Below are 16,414 nucleotides of genomic sequence, written 5' to 3'. Positions count from 1 at the left end.
GCCCTTGATCTCTATGTAAACAAACACAGAAACCACCTCTGAAATATAAGCAGAAACCAAGTTGGGTAGGCTGTAGTTTGCAGCTTTCAGAGGTATGGTTGTCGGAGTTTGGGTATATTAACATATTTAGAGCCTATGAATGTTTTATGGCTTAATTTTTTTAAAAAGGCAGGACAATTTTACAATCCCTAGTAACACAGCTGAGCCAGTCAGGATACTAACCAAGGTAAATCCATCAGGGTACAAGATGAATGAATGTTTGAAGGATTCACAGTGGAGTTTTCAACTTTGCTGTCACATAAAGCATTGGAGCTGGCTAGATGCTTTATAGTTTTTTCCCTTTTTCAGTCAAATAGTGGACTCCTGCTACCAGATTAAATGGATTAATATTCACATAGCAAGATATCAGACTAATAACAATAGGATATTTACATAGTGCCACATATAGCTTCAAACCTCTGTACAAGCATTAACTAATTAGTGCTTGCTTGGGAGGTAGGTAAATATTATTACCTCAAGTTTACAAATGAAGAAACAAAAGAGATAAGGGGACGAGCCCATGGCTGCTCCACGATTCAGAACAGAGCCAAGTTTAGTATTCAGGATTCCCATCCTGTGCTCAGTCCTTCGATCATGTTGCTTCTCCAGATGGATCAAAGCGTTTTCCATGCAGGAAAGCAGACCCAATTGGCCCTGGTAGATTCCATGTTCTTGTGTTTCATGTCAGACCTGGAAATATTACATTCCAGAAGTGGCCTTATTTGTATAAATCAGGTTCATAGTGTCATCATTGAAGTCCTGGTTTCTAGAGGAGTGAAAGCACACATGTACCTGGGGCAGCTGTTTGGTGTTGCTGTGAGCAGGGCAGTTCTGTGGTCATTGTGTATTAGCCACATGGTTCACACTTGCTTCCTGTACAGATTTCCTTCTTTCCTTGTGTTTTGTGATTTTTCAGGGGGGTGGAGAGGGAAGAAAGCAATTACCGGATGGTAGTGATGGAAGAGGCACAATATATGCAGGTCTGATGCCGTTCTCACAGGAGCATCTCCAGTGAAATTAGTGTTCAATGACTGCAAAGCTGGTACTAATTAGGTCTATAAGGAGAACTCAGAAAGATTATCCATGAAGTCTGAGTCATATAGTGAGCTTATACTCGTATTTTATTGTATCCCCCTCATCTTACGAAAGTACATCCATGCAACAGCTTCCGTTTCATCTAAATAATAATCCTAAAATCCATGCATGCTGGGCCAATATCCAGAAACTAACACCGCTCCTCAACCCGCAAACTCTTTCAACCCAATCTCCCATCCACTCAAACATACTCCTCCTCTTCTGAAAATACCTCGAAAGGCAGATAGACTTTGCAAACTAACCTGAAGGTCATCTATTCCAGACTCTGGCTGGCCAGCACAGGGTGAGCTGGGCATTGCACTCCTATGGTGAAGATCTCTCTTATAATACAGTAACTCTTAACAGGTTCGCTGAGAGTGTAGACCAGACCAGAGCTATAGACTAGCTTGATTTTGTGTAAGCTCAATTGTAATTACATTTCATGAGCATCATATGTACTGGCACACCTCATGCAAACTGAGTTTCCTTTTGTTTAGTTGAGTAATGAGCTTTTGTGAGGGGGATTACATTGTAATATCACTTCTGCAGTCAGACTTGGAAGGAGATATCCTGGCAATGTACTCTTGAGGCATTGTGCAGATGGTTAGGAGGAAACCCACATAGTTCAGCAGTGTTAATGTTTTGGATCTGTATGCAATAAGATGGAGACAAGCTTTGGAGCAAACCAAACAACTTGGTTTCACACACACCCACCCCTACTGCTCCCCGCCCCCAATTCTGGCCTCCCCAGAACCGGCCGCCTCCTGCTATCCCTCCCTACACACCCACTCCTGGTACCCCATGTAAACATCCCTGAGCTTCCTCCACTTCCATCTCCTTGCACATGCCTCTCAGCCATACAGCTCCCGCATCTCCTACCCCCTCCCCACACCCCACTGTTCCGGTATTCCTCCCCACCCCCGTCCTTCTCCCCTCCCGTATACCAGTGATAGAATTTTACACTCACCTTTGTGCGGCTGTAAATAACTACCGAAGGGGCAGGACAGCTTGTCTTTAAAGATTTTCAAGATCTGGATTGCCCTGGGACAAAGGGTACAATCCTGTGAGGTGCTGATTCCACTCTGGCCCTATTGAAATGATCTCCTCGTGGGAGCTGAGCAGGCTCAAAACCAGGGCAAATGTTTACACCAAGTATGACCATGTTTCTAAAGTGCATTAATGTTCTGCTCTCTGGTTCTGTGAGCTCATTTGCAGTTCTCTCTCCTCCCAAGTAGTAACTAGAATGGCCAGCACGACTCTCTCTTTATCTTTTCTCAACTAGGCCACTGAAGAGAAAGAGGAAATGGAGGAGCTACAGGCCTACAATAGACGCCTCCTCCACAACATCTTGCCCAAGGACGTGGCAGCCCATTTCCTGGCACAAGAGCGGCGAAACGATGAGCTGTATTACCAGTCCTGTGAGTGCGTGGCTGTTATGTTTGCCTCCATCAGCAACTTCTCAGAGTTCTACGTGGAGTTAGAGGCAAACAACGAAGGGGTGGAATGTCTGAGGCTCCTCAACGAAATTATTGCAGACTTTGATGAAGTGAGTGAGAGGCTATCCAGACTTTTAATCTTGCTAGAGTTCTACTGACAGAGCAAACAGAATCAGTTCAACCCTTCCCTCACAAGAAGGAAGTCAGCCAGCAATGGGACCAGTCCAGTCCTCATCACACACATTCTCAGTCTTTAACCTGTTTTAGTTTATGGTCACTTTCTTTTCCTTACCCTCTTCTACAGCACCAAATAATTTCCCTTCCTTTGTGCACAGAGACTCCCTGAGTTATGCAAACCCAAGTTACGGAAAAATTTCCATAAGCTTTTTTTTTTTCCCCCATAATTTTTGGAAATACGTTCCTGACTTATGCAAAATTCGACTTACGCAAGGCGTTCCGGAACGGAATTCTTGCGTAAGTCGGGGAACTTCTGTATTGCATATTGTTACCTGGCTGGAGCTCCATGGACTCTGACCACATCCTATCTGAGTCATGGACACACTTGATACAATTTTTCATAGTGGATGTGCCATGCCATACTGGGTTGCTGTAAGGATGAATTAAACAGCATCTATTCATTTGCATCAAGTCTTATTCAGTAACTTTGCTCTCTTTCTGTGAAACAGATAATAAGTGAGGACCAATTCCGTCAGCTGGAGAAGATCAAAACCATTGGCAGTACGTACATGGCTGCTTCAGGCCTCAATGACTCTACTTATGACAAGGTGGGAAAATCACACATCAAAGCTCTGGCTGACTTTGCCATGAGGTTAATGGACCAAATGAAGTACATTAATGAGCATTCGTTCAACAACTTCCAGATGAAAATAGGTAAAGTATTTATTTGGAGGTTACAGACTTAATTTTTATTGATGTTCATTCCAACCTGGCCACTTCATCTAGAGTTAAAAGTGCAGCTTAATTTATATTTAAAACCTACAAGTTTGCTGGTTCCAATGAATCCAGCCTGTGATGACAGAAAACTAGTTATGATGCTTTTCTTTGGTCCATATAAAATGGTGTCTGTCCAGTTCTTTGAGGACAAGTGTCCACATTATGAAAACCACCACTAGAATTGGCACTAGTAGGGAAGTGACATTGGCAGCAGCAAGGCCAAAGATTGAATAGTCACAGAGGCTCTTACTGTGTAAAGGTTGAGGCATGCTGGCATCTGGGCAGCACTGGGAATCTTTCATTGTTGCTGCCCCTGATACACCTGCTATGTGGACACAGACTTCAATCTCAAGGCCTGTCATTTTATCACCTGACTTGGACATTAAATTTCCTTTAAAAATAGGGGAAGTCATGAGAAGGAAAGGAGTGTGACAACCCCCTAAAGTGATATTTAGGTGGGGGACGTCATCAGGACTCTGTATTATCACGTAGAAGACCCCGTTCTTCCCTGTGGCATATACGTCTCCCAGTCTTCCCACAGCTTTAAAAAACAACATATTGCAACATATTGCATATTTATGGATTATTTCTGGATTTAGAAAGGGAAATGCTGAGCCCAGGGACATTCATGTATGTGCCTGATGAACAGCCTGCTCACATGACTCCTAAGTGATGGACCTGAAGCACTGGGATTGCTTTTCTGTTCCTAGGGTTAAATATTGGTCCCGTGGTAGCCGGGGTAATAGGCGCACGCAAACCTCAATATGACATCTGGGGAAACACAGTCAACGTAGCCAGTCGCATGGACAGTACGGGTGTTCCTGACAGAATTCAGGTGAGTTTTAATTAACATAAAACATATCATGTATCTTTTAATCTAACTTAGGGCTCTATCTCATTTCATCACTTTATGCCAAACGTTTAGACAGTAGGGTGAGAGAGGTGAACGAGGGGCCTGAGCACAGTATTGGGAGCCTGGAATCCTGAGTTCTGATCCTGAATTCAGTGGTCTTGAGACAATTCATTCATTTCCCTATCTTTCCGTTGGGGGTTACTATGCTGTAGGGACGTTGTGAAGGATAATGTTAAAGCACTGGGGGAAGTGATACTAGGGGTATGGCTACACTTACGGTTTGCAGCGCTGGTCATCCAGCTGTGTAGGAGCAGCGCTGGTGTGTGGCCACATTTGCAGCATTAGCAGCGCTGCTGGGAGTGATGCATTATGGGCAGCTATCCCAGCATTCAAGTGGCCGCAACGTGCTTTTCAAAAGAGGAGGGTGGAGTGGAGTCTAGTGTGACAGGGAGCGGGGGGAGAGAGAGAGTGGATTTTTGGAGCCAACACTGTGTGTTTAGCTTCCTGCCTTGAAAAATCAGAACATGTTTCCAACCCCTTAGTCTTAACTCTTAATTGCAAACAGCCTGCAGCCAACACGACTCCCCACTGTTTCATTCACTCCCTGCCTGCAATCTCATTTGATTGTTTACAGCCAGGTACAGATGATCACAGCAAACAGGAGCTCTGTTTGTTTTTTAGATAAGCAGCAGCGGCAACGGAGCTCCGCATGGAGCTCGTTCACAACAAAACAAAGAGAGGCTGCATAACAAAACAAAGAGAGTAATTTATAAAAGCATTCTGGGATACATCCTTATACCCTGGAGGCCAATCACAGCGCTGGTGTGTGGCCACACTTGATGACCAGCGCTGCAGCACCAGCGCTGGAATCCTTATTCCCCATGCTGAGTGAGGTGTATGGCCAGCGCTGCAGCCAGGGAGTTGCAGCGCTGGAAGTGCCCTGCAGGTGTGGCCACTTACTAATTGCAGCGCTGGTGGAGGCTTTCCAGCGCTGCAAATCGCCAGTGTAGCCATACCCTAGGAGGCAAATTCTTTATTGTTGAGCCCCATACAACTAGATAATATGTTAACACCTATTGGAAAATATGACATCCTTTGAAGTAGGATATGGCTATATTTCTGTTGCCACACAACCTCACTGCTAAAGAGCAAGGAGAATCTTAGAGTTATTTTGGTTTACTAGGACTTGCCTCACAAATTTGTTTCTGTGAATACTGTTATCTGTTGTAAGCAGCATTTTCCACAAACTATAATGTCCTTAATTTTCTCTGTCACAATGATGCCCTGTATTCTGTGAGGACATATATATACTCTTTCTTCAGAACTGTAGAAGGATTTCAGACAGGCAGGGGGTGGGGACATTTCCCCAGAGAAGCGGAGAGAAAGAGTAGTTTTAAGGTTAATGCATCTTTCTTATTCTAATCAAGCTCTGTGTTCAGTGTTCAAAGAGAGACAATTCATTTCCATTGTCACATGGCACATACAGTTCTGTTTTCTCTAAAGAGTTGAAGCCACTGTTGTGTATCATCATTCCTCAGTACCATACTGCAGAGGTATAAAAATAATAAGAGTAAATGATGCAAAATCCAAGTGAAGATTTTTGTGCTTTTTGCCAGTTAAACTGAGAGTTAACTGGATCACTATTTATTAAAACTTTTCTACCTAAGAATATTCATGGGCAGTTTTCTCTCTAGACTAGTGACTTTCCAGCCCTATGAAGGTAGAACTGAAAACATTTAAAGCCAGAGATCAGAGCATGAGAAAATGCTGTAAGGAAAAATTCTGCACTGAACAGAGTCTGTAGTAGATCAGATCTTAACAGGACTTTGTCAGTGCTGTGTTTTCAAAGTGACCATATTTTAATGAGCTGCATTGTGAGCTGGTAAATACACGGGTATGCCATATATACAACACAATAGTCAAGGAAAAAAGGAGAGTTCAGGAAATTATCAGACTCTTTGCCCACACTGATAGTTAACACAATGAGTGCAGGTAGATTTCCGGCTCTATCAGGCAATGGAAGATCAGTGGACTGTTGCAAGAGGATGATTGGATCAGCTTTTCTGTGTACAAATGTCAGGTGATTAGCCCCAAATCCTTTCAGTTTAGGGCCTGCTTTTCAGAGGTAGCTAGGTGTCTAGTGGGATTTTCAAAAGAGCCTAAGCAGGCTAGAGGTCTAACTCCCAATGAGTTTGGTGCCTAAACTGCTTCTTTAGGCAACTAAATATCTTTGAAAATTTGGCCCCTACCCCCTTGAAAATGTTTGTCTATGTAGCAAATGGTTATATTTGAATGGCAGCTGCCTTAAGCCGCAGCATGAAACAGGATAGTGCCGGAACAATCCTTGTCGTCTTTTCACCCAATTTGATCACCTAGTGTGTTTCCTGTTTGATTGATTGTTTGCAGCTTCCTGAGAAATGACACGAGTCGTGTGTTATCCATTTAACCTATTTAAGGGCTTACTTCATAGGGTCCACAATTTAAATGGATTTCCAACCTACTTCCACAGGAATACAGCCAAGCATTTCACTTGGGTTCTAGATGCAGTAGCTTAGTACTATGACTAAGGCTACGAATCTGTCACAGAGGTCACAGATTCTGTGATTTTTTTGGGACCTCCATGAGTTCTTCTGGGACAGGGCTGTGGAGCAGCAGCAGCTGCTGCCAGAACAGGTGGCTGGCGGCCAGCCCTGAAGCAGTGGCCCCCGGAACAACTGGCAGCAGCGGGCTCTGAGCCCACTGGAGCAGCAGCCAGGATAGGGGCTGCCCGAACAGCTGACCAGCAGTCAAGTCCTGGTTCCACCAAACAGCTGGCCAGCCCCAGGCCGGTCAGAGCAGCACTTGGGGTTGGGTCAGTCCCCCAGGGGCTGGAGCGGCAATGGTCAGCACCTGCCACAGGAGCAGCTGCAAGCCTAGGCATTTTTGTTTATTGCCTGCAAGCTGTCTGTTACTTTTACTAAAAATACCTGTGACAGAATCTTAACTTTGACTATGACTAACCTTTTTCATATTGTGACCTGCGCCCCACGCCCTTAATGTAAGCAGATACTGGAGACATGAAATGGGGTATTTCCTTCTCCCCTTTCTGGGACCATGACCCAGCACTTCACCTGGGTTCTAGAGGCAAGCGTATAACTGTGACTTACCTTATTCATATTGTGATCCCTTGTAGCCGGCCCCTCCCCCGCCCCAAAGCAAATCAACTTCAGCAGAATACCGGCTCCGTGAAATGGAATTGCTAGTAATTTCTTTCCTCCCCAGCCTCTAGAATCATGACCCTCAGCTGGAGAGCAGCTGATGTGCCCAATATGACCTTGAAAATCATTGTTTGCAGCTTGTAGCAGTTACGTAACTTGTTCTGGCCACCTTCCTATAAACTGGTTGATACAAGTAAGAGAATTTTAACAAAACAAAATATTACACCCAAAATTAATTGCATGTGTGGATTACGTGGCTGAAGAGAGATGGTGTAGAGGTGGGGGCGAGCAAGTTTATCGGTTCTGCTATCGCTTCTAATCTATTCTCTCTCTACAGGTGACCACAGACATGTACCAGGTTTTAGCAGCCAATGGCTATCAGCTGGAATGTCGAGGGGTGGTTAAGGTAAAGGGTAAAGGAGAAATGACCACCTACTTGCTAAACGAAGGGCCGCCGATCAGTTAGCAGCAACCATAGCACAACTTTAAAAATGGCATTTGCACGAAGAAGAATTGCTGTTTAGCTGTGGACCCAAAAGTACAGCGCAGTTGCATTTTTTCATGCAAACGACTTTAGAGCATGGTTCTGACAAGCAAACGAACTTTCGCCACATGCCATGCAGTGCAGAAGAAAGAAAACACTGTGGAGTAATTCCCAGTGGAGTGCTAAATCGACCAAAGATGCATCTCTGTGGAATTCCCAGATAAAAGAAATGAATTTGAGCTTTGAAAATGAAGCTGCTGCACAGGACATAAAGATATTTAAATATTTATTGAAGCTACACAAAATTTTACTGGGTTGAAGGAATGTATGATTCACTACAAAGCATTATTTTGGAAAGGATTTGCACTCCTATAATATTTCTGTTCCATACGGTCAGCTCTTTCAAGTGTACCCCTCTTCTTTTATTAGCTGTTTGATAGGTTTTCAAAATTAAAAGTGACCCCCACTGTTCTACACGAAAGGCCTTTCAGAACAGCATTGGTAATGTTTTTAGGTTGAAAAAGACACCTTGCCCTATAAAACTGTCCCCTTTCTCTTACATGGCTAACAGCCTACTCTTCTGAATAGGACTGGTACACCTAAGATCAAGATGAGGAAACATGGCTCTGCAAACATATTTATTAAATGAAAGTCTTCTGTGCTCTTCTTTGGTATATATATCAGTTTACACATGAAAGACTAGATGAAAACAAGAGACAGACACTTTCGGGGGAACCCTCCCCCCTCAACTTTCTTGTTTTCGTATTTTTTATTTTGTAATATTGAAAACATGGAGATCTAACAGATATACCAAATTCTATATTTTGTAAATTATATATATTAGAAAAAAGTCTGTCCACACCAGCGTGTGGTGGGTTGTGTGTATATATAACCTGCAGAACTATGTAACATTCCGTGCATTATTCTCTGAATACAGACTTGGCAGTTTTCAGATTAAGAGTAAACAATCAAACAACAGTTGATGAGGTTGCAGGCCGAGTCAGATGCATTTTTAAGTGAAAATTCAGAAAACCCTACAGAAGAGAAAAAAAATCGAGTACAAAATCATTACAAACAACTGTTCATTTCAGGATTCAAGATTCAGTTGGAGGTGATAGAGTGCAGCGAATGGAAGTAGGATGCATGATAAATAACTGAGCTGTTGAGAATATCAGACAAGCCTAACAGGGAAGAGCACTAAGCAAATCTTCATCTGAAGGTAGCAAAAACTCTGTCACACTGGAACAAAAATAAGATCATTTTAACAATTCCTTTAAAATTGTTATTTTCTCACAGCAGCTATTAATAGAATCCTGATAATACAAAGAAGTGTCCAAGATACTCGAAGTGCCATTTGCCTTTACAAAGAACTATGTACTGCACTGCCAGGTTGACTGTCTTGTAGCAAACATTTAATTAAATTAATGATTCACAGCTATTTTAAGAGTTAGGTGATTCTATCCTTTTAAAAAAAAGACAGCTGGATCATTTGTATGTGGATTCAGGAGATCTTTAAATAGAGTGACACCGATATCATGTTGGACATATCCTCTGACTAGGGGGGGGGTATATGAATAATTCGTTATGATTTATGTACCTTTTTTAGCTTGTAAAAATTAAACCCTTGCTATTTTATTTTTTTTAAAAGCATTTTAAAGCCCTATTTTTTATATTCTATGAGGGGAGAGTTTTGATACTGAATTTGGCTATCACTAAAATGACTCAAATATTTTGACATTCAGTAAAGTTCTTTTCAACTCTTCTCAGGGCAAAAATTACTGTATTAACAACTTAACGATTGCACTATAGTGGTGATTTATAAAATAAGTATTTCACTTTATTTTTTACAACAAGAGTAAATTAAAATGCATGGGCCTGTCCTAATTAATTTACCATGTTGCTTAGCATTCAGCCATTTAAACTTGAGCTTAAATGGCACCCCTGTTATCCTTCCTTTTCCCCTTTAATAGGCCACAGCTTTGAAAAGTATAGTATATTGACTTCTGTAAAACTGCCAAGTCTGCCCTTGTACTATACTTTTGCTGCTTTGCATTTTCTGATTTGCAAAATTCTTTCGTTACATGGCACAATGACCACACCCGTCCCTCTCCCCCATCCCTTTCTACCACTCACTGGGTTTCATCATCTTCATCATGTACATTCATTTTTAGGTTTGCTTTCTACTTTACTAAAGTCTGTATTCTTAACTTTTGATCAGTCTGCTGCTCCACCTTGCGCAGCTGTGTTGTCAATGATATTTCGAGTCCCAAGTATCTCTGACTGTGATTGTTGACAGTGTGTCATGATCATTTCAAGGGGTATACATACTCTTTATTTTAGCTCCTATAAAAATTGATACCATTATGATTTCCCATGGAAATTGAAATCTATTTAAGTAATTTAACTATATTAAACACTGTTTCACTGGTAACATGGCTTTGGTCTACGTTTTATTTAAGCTGTAGCTGGGTCGTGAAAAGACATATTTGTGCACCAGATGATAATTATGCACAAGTTTTAGACGTTCCATATTTAAATGTAATGTAACTGATGTGTTCTGAATAGAAAACCTAGAACTGTGTTTGAATGAAGTTTTGTGACCAGTTGCACAATCCAGGTTATCTACTATGAGACTATTTAAGCACAGATCCCTTAGCACTTATTTGTACTATGAACATTCCACTATATGTGTGTGCTGTGTATTGAGGAACCACCTAAGGTAAATTTGAGCCAATATCAGAAAGCCTGGTTATATCTGGCATATTTAAATAGATGCTAATAACTCATCTTACTTTGAAATAGCTACTCTACCTACAATGCTACTGTTTTGCTGCACATGGTTTATTTGCTACTACATTCAAAGTTAGCTTGTGTGATGTCCAACGCAATTTTAAGAACAGACCTGTTAGCATGCCTAGGCATTAGAAGGATGAGGCACTCCTGTATAGGGGTTCAAGCTATACCTCCTAGAACTGAGAGCAAGGTTGACGTAAATGCCACATTCTGTTACAATGCAACTCCCCAGGACAATTGGAAGGGGACCCAGTTCTTGTCAAAATAACACCTCATAGCTAGATTCACAAAGAGATTTAGGCACCACTGCTGTCCATGTCTGTATTGCTGCTAGTTGGCATGAGCCAAGCCACGTAAGTGCTGATGCTGCCCCACAGCTAATGAGCTTTTTCACTTTGAATAATTAAGTATTTACTGGAGCAAGGCCTTGAACCTGAGGCTGTCTACACCACCATTTGTGTTGGTGTAACTCACACCCGAGCCGGTGTGGACAGCGCTACGTCACCAGGAAAGCATCTCCAGCCCCTGCCAGTGGGAGTAGTTAAGCTGACCGGAGAGCTCTCTCCTGGCAGTTCAGAGTGGCTACATAAGAGAGCTTACCATGTAGCCAGGCCCTATCTCTCCCTGTGCATGGTGTGGGGGAACCTGGTGATTTCAGCTTAGTGTCAGGGCCCCTAGGACTTAGGTACAGCAACCTTGGAGTTCATAATATATCTCAAAATATTAAATAAGCTGATTTACAGGTATAATTTTTCAAGCACTAACTGGTCAGTATTACTGAAAAAGGAGCATTGATTTAGATTGATTAAGCACCTAACATATCATAGATAGTGGGTTGGGTTTTTGTTTTTTTTTACTGAGTTGACTCTTTGTTCAGAGAAAACAAGGACAATTTTAAAAAGTAATAAAAACCATTATGAATAAATTAAAATCACCTCTATTTCCTTTTGGTTATAGAATTCCTCCTATTGCCCTGCCAGAGTAAAGATATCGGGAATCTTGTATTATTTGTAGTGGGGGGGGGAGGAACGCTGCGTTAGACTAGAAACCTACAATCAGTACTGTACTTGCTACATCTCCCCAGAATCTGAATTTCCCTTTTTTCAGTCTCCGAAGTGTACAATATTGCCATCTGCTGGAAACCACTATGTTAACCACTTTTCTTTAAACAACCAAAACCAAACACAGCATCATAAAACTCAGAGATGGGAGAGATGCAGGGGCTAGATCTAATCCAACAGCCTGGCAGAATTTCCTAAGGAGAGGGCATGCCGTAGCCAATATTTACCTGCTTCTATAATTTCTCACCTAAAGTGACCAAAAGCAACTGAAGGAAACCAAAAAACCCATCTCACTTTTTTCTAGCCAACTCATTAGCCACGAGTGAGTTTTTCTGTAACGTGAACAATTCATAGCTCGGTTGTGATGACTTAATTCCCTGCTAAGCTCGCATGTTTCATCTTTAAAGTGATTTCTGTATCTGTACATTAATTCACAGATGAGCAGAGCTAGAAAAAGTCCAGTTAGACCCCAAATTCCAAGATAATCTTCCTGCCATGCATGACTCTTCCCTTTTGTCTATGTAACAGTGTGTTTTGTCCCACCTAATGTTTGTAGGCCAAGAAACAGAGCTTCCACCACTTCTCCTGGAAGGACATTCTCCAGCCTAACCCATCTCATCGTCAGGAAGTTTTTCCTTGTCTTAATTTTGTCCCATCATCAGTAATTATATCCTCTCAACATATTATCCAATCTCTCTTACATTTAGCAATGGGGTCAACGGAGCTGCATAAGTGAGGAATACAATTTCATGTGTAAAACCCCTGTAAAATCACTTAGAAATGCCGAAGTTTACCGATTTTTTTTTTTTGGTCCCAGTTCTGCAGATGGATCCACACAAGCAGACCCATATTGAAATTACTGGGGATTCTAGAGGCAGATTCCTGTGCCCTTATGGATCTAATTGCAGGATCAGAGTACAACTGGGGCTTTCTTCCACCAGCACTTTAAAATGCCTCTGCAACACATTCAGTTATGCAAAACCACTAATACTACAAGCATTCACACAACATGCATTTTTACAATGGGTGGCTGATGCACGGAGCTTACCTGCTGTTACCGTCTTGCCAAGTGCCAAGCCAAAAGAGCATATGCTTAGTGTTTGTAAATGGTAATGCAATTCTACTTATTACTTAATCTGGGATTCAAAAAAGCAGTTCATGTGGTGGGGTGTGTATGTGTGAGAACCCTAAACAGATGTCGCTGCTTCTTTGCTAAAGAAACTATGAATTATTAAAGATAAGGCAATGGGTGTTGAATAACCTCACCATTTAAAAATAACCTGACAGTCTTTAAAACAATAGTGTTCTACCTCCAGTCAGCCATTTGATGCAGAGAAAATGAGTTCTTTAGGACAAAAAAGTGATTGGCTTGAACCTGCTACATTACCAACTACATACTCAAACTGCCAAAGAAAAGTCCAAACCCAAAAACTGTATTTTCCAAAAGACTTTGATATTATTCTACATTTTAAAATGCACCTTTAGGTAGTTAACCCACCAAAGATTGCTAGAAAAAACACAAAACAGAGAGGGCTGGTTACCGTTCAGTGCCTGGGAGAAGGTTGGTTGCTGGAGAGAAAAGAAAAAACAAACAAAAAAGCTAACCGGCTGAAGGGGAGATTCTTAAAAGTTTCACAGTTCTACTCAGGTATTTAAAAAATAAATGAAAAACAGACCACACAATACCATGAAAGGCGTCAGGATTTTTAGGTCAGAAAACACATAGGGAAACAACAAAAACAACACAGTGTGTGTTTTAAAAAGCTATAGTGAGGCACGGGAACATTCCTAATTAATCAAATTTGAACAGACTCGTGTTTTTACATATGCTGGATCCAGTCTGCCTCAGAGCTTAACCTCCAATAGGATGCGGAGTGGCCTCAGCCTCCACTGATGTCCCACTGAATGCACCCAGCTCCTATCAGAACCAGGCACTTTTCCTTGCGCAACTCCAGTTCTAATCAGACTTGGACTGTAACCAGTACAGAATCTGTCCTCATGAACCTGATTCAACATCTAGTGAAGTCAATGGAAAGTCTCATGTTGACTTTGGTGAGTATTGGATGAGGTCCAGTGGGCACAATCCTGGCCCCACTAAGTCAAGGGAAATTTTGCCATTGACTTCAGTGGGTCAGGATTTCACCCCATAACGGGACACAAAGGGTGCATTTTCCAAACCCCTGCACAGAAAAAGTTCAAATATTCTAACTACCCCCATGAAGTTTGTGCACAAAAACAGCTCTGAACATCTTCTAATATGTATTACTAGCTTCCACGTTCAGTAGTGAATTTGTGAGGAACTGTCAGCTGGAGAGCAGACATTATCTCTTCACTGTAAATTGTGATTTTTCTCAGCAAGCGAGTTAAATCTGTCTGACAGTTATATTTTTTCATTACATCTGTTAAATCAGCAGTTTGTTTAATGCCACTAGTAACAGTAATGCAATCATGGCTCTAAGTGTTACAGCAAGGGAACGAATCCTTTGAAAAGCAGGGGTAAGGGAAGATGATTAAAAGGAAAAACAGACTTCTCAGACTGATACATCAGCAGCCACTGACAGGGCAGAAAAGCTACATCTGCATAAGGTCACAAGACTGGAACAAAGAGGTACTTCAGTGTACATTCCTAGTAGCAGCTATAGTACTACACCTGAGGTGAAATGAATAGTGGTAAAAGAACTATTTTAGACCTTCCAACAGAGCAGGTTTATAATGCTAATTGTTTAGTTTCCTGACTGTCATAATGATAATAAGCTAAAAGCATTATCTTTGCAAACAATTTAACTCATTAACTACAGAAGTTACAAATACCAAGCCCAATCCTGCAACCCGTGTTCTCGTAAGTATTCAGTACACATGCGAGTATTCCCATTGACTTCCACTGGGCTGCTTCCATAAGTAACCCTTACAATTACCTCTTCATTATCTCTTTTTTTCCTAACAAGAAGCAACCACTTGGTCCAATTTCCTCTGAGTGAAATTCACACAAGACCTAAGCACCATTAAAGTCATCAGAATGCAGCTTAAGGGGGACCTGCACTCATTCAAGTCAATGGAAGGTTTTCTATTGACTTCTCTGGAAGTCGGATTGGGTCCTAAATATATCAGCATAACAAATTAACGTTCCTGAGTGATTTTTGCCTTTTTTTTTTTTAAAGCAAAAAACCCCCCCAAACCAAAAAAACTCAGAATTTTTGGCTCAAAGGAGTGTGTTGAAAAGACAAAAGCTTTAGTTTGTACTAAACACACAATATCCATATTTCAAACCCCAAGTTTAATATAGTGAAAGATTTATTTTTGTGTTTTCAGGTGTCCTGATTTCAAAAGGCTGCACTGCAATCTAATGCAATATGTGTTGTCTGGCAGGGGGTAGTCTGAGCTGTTTAAAACTAAGGGTTTAACTAAGATTATTGAAATCCTTGTATTCCTGCAGATACGCCTCTTACACTCTGTTTAAATTTCAAATCCTCCTCCTTCCTTCCCTTTCCTTCCCCCACTGCCCCAAAATACCAACAAAAGTGTCACAATGGGAACATACAAGACCAGACAAATGCATCCCCATTCTAGTTGCTGGATGAATGAAAAAAAAAAAGAAAAAGGTTCAGCGGCAAAGCACACCTCCTGCAACAATTATCTTAGCTACGACATGCACCAAGATATTTTCAAACTCTTAATTACGTAGGTCTTAGAGACATTATAATAAAGAGTGCATCAAAAAATACATACCACTGCTGTTCATTTAGGACTGATTCTATTTTCTGTAAATTATCTTGGTCTTGGGCACCTGGATCTCCTTGAGTAAGGTCAATTCCTTTTAAAAAAATAATAGTTGTTCCCAGTCTAGGTATTACTTCCCTGCTATCAGCTTGATTGCCAATAAATTACTGAAGAGAACATTTTAGGTGGGACCGCCTACAGAGATTTGATGAGTAACATTTCATAGTAAAGCAGAACCTCACTAATCACCAAGCCTAGTAATGCTCACAAGCAATGTGGAAGCCTTCCTGCTACTAAAACTTTTCTGAATGCTTTAGTTATGCCCCATATTACTACACCTCACTACTTGAGCAAACTATATTAAAACTATAGTGTACTAGAAAGCCCTTGAAATAATTAACACAAAATATGATTGTCAAAAGAAACAATGCAATGTAATAGCCTTGATTGTTCATCTGCTAATTAATTCACAAACTCTGACTTTACATAGATGTCCTAGCCACTACTACAAATTAGTGAGGTTCCACTCCAATTCAGTAAAATGTAAATCTACCAAACCAACAAAATCCCTGGCTCCAAAAAGGATTTTTTTTAAACTGAACTCAGTTTATGATTGATGGAAATAAACTCACCACCAGTTGCCTATATGCTAAATTAGGTTTTGGCTATTAATCCAGCTCATAAAATGTATAGCGAGACAAGCAATAGCTCGAACAGGTTGCAAATCAGTCTGTTTACCCACCTGGCAACTTCTTTTCAAACTTCTAGTGTTCAAATAGAAGAGGAGAGCAAAGAGAGCCAAGAGA

The 16,414-nt window shown here is 41.3% G+C and overlaps 1 protein-coding gene across 2 annotated transcripts in view; it reads left to right on the top strand.

Moving 5' to 3' along the window:
* The window catches only part of ADCY5 (adenylate cyclase 5), a 298,584-nt gene extending 287,454 nt beyond the window's left edge, over window positions 1-11,130 (top strand). For both annotated transcript variants that reach the window (XM_045031720.1, XM_045031719.1), the window contains exons 19-22: window positions 2,396-2,659; window positions 3,236-3,440; window positions 4,214-4,338; window positions 7,891-11,130. In XM_045031720.1, the coding sequence (XP_044887655.1) occupies window positions 2,396-2,659; window positions 3,236-3,440; window positions 4,214-4,338; window positions 7,891-8,019 (723 nt within the window). In that variant the 3' untranslated portion in view covers window positions 8,020-11,130. The remainder of the gene's footprint in view (window positions 1-2,395; window positions 2,660-3,235; window positions 3,441-4,213; window positions 4,339-7,890) is intronic.
* The last annotated feature ends 5,284 nt before the right edge of the window (window positions 11,131-16,414 follow it).

The sequence above is a fragment of the Mauremys mutica genome, chromosome 10 (assembly GCF_020497125.1).
Source record: "Mauremys mutica isolate MM-2020 ecotype Southern chromosome 10, ASM2049712v1, whole genome shotgun sequence".
Classification (NCBI taxonomy): domain Eukaryota; kingdom Metazoa; phylum Chordata; order Testudines; family Geoemydidae; genus Mauremys; species Mauremys mutica.
The sequence above is the reverse complement of the archived record's forward strand: the minus strand, read 5'-3'. Positions and strand labels throughout refer to the sequence as shown.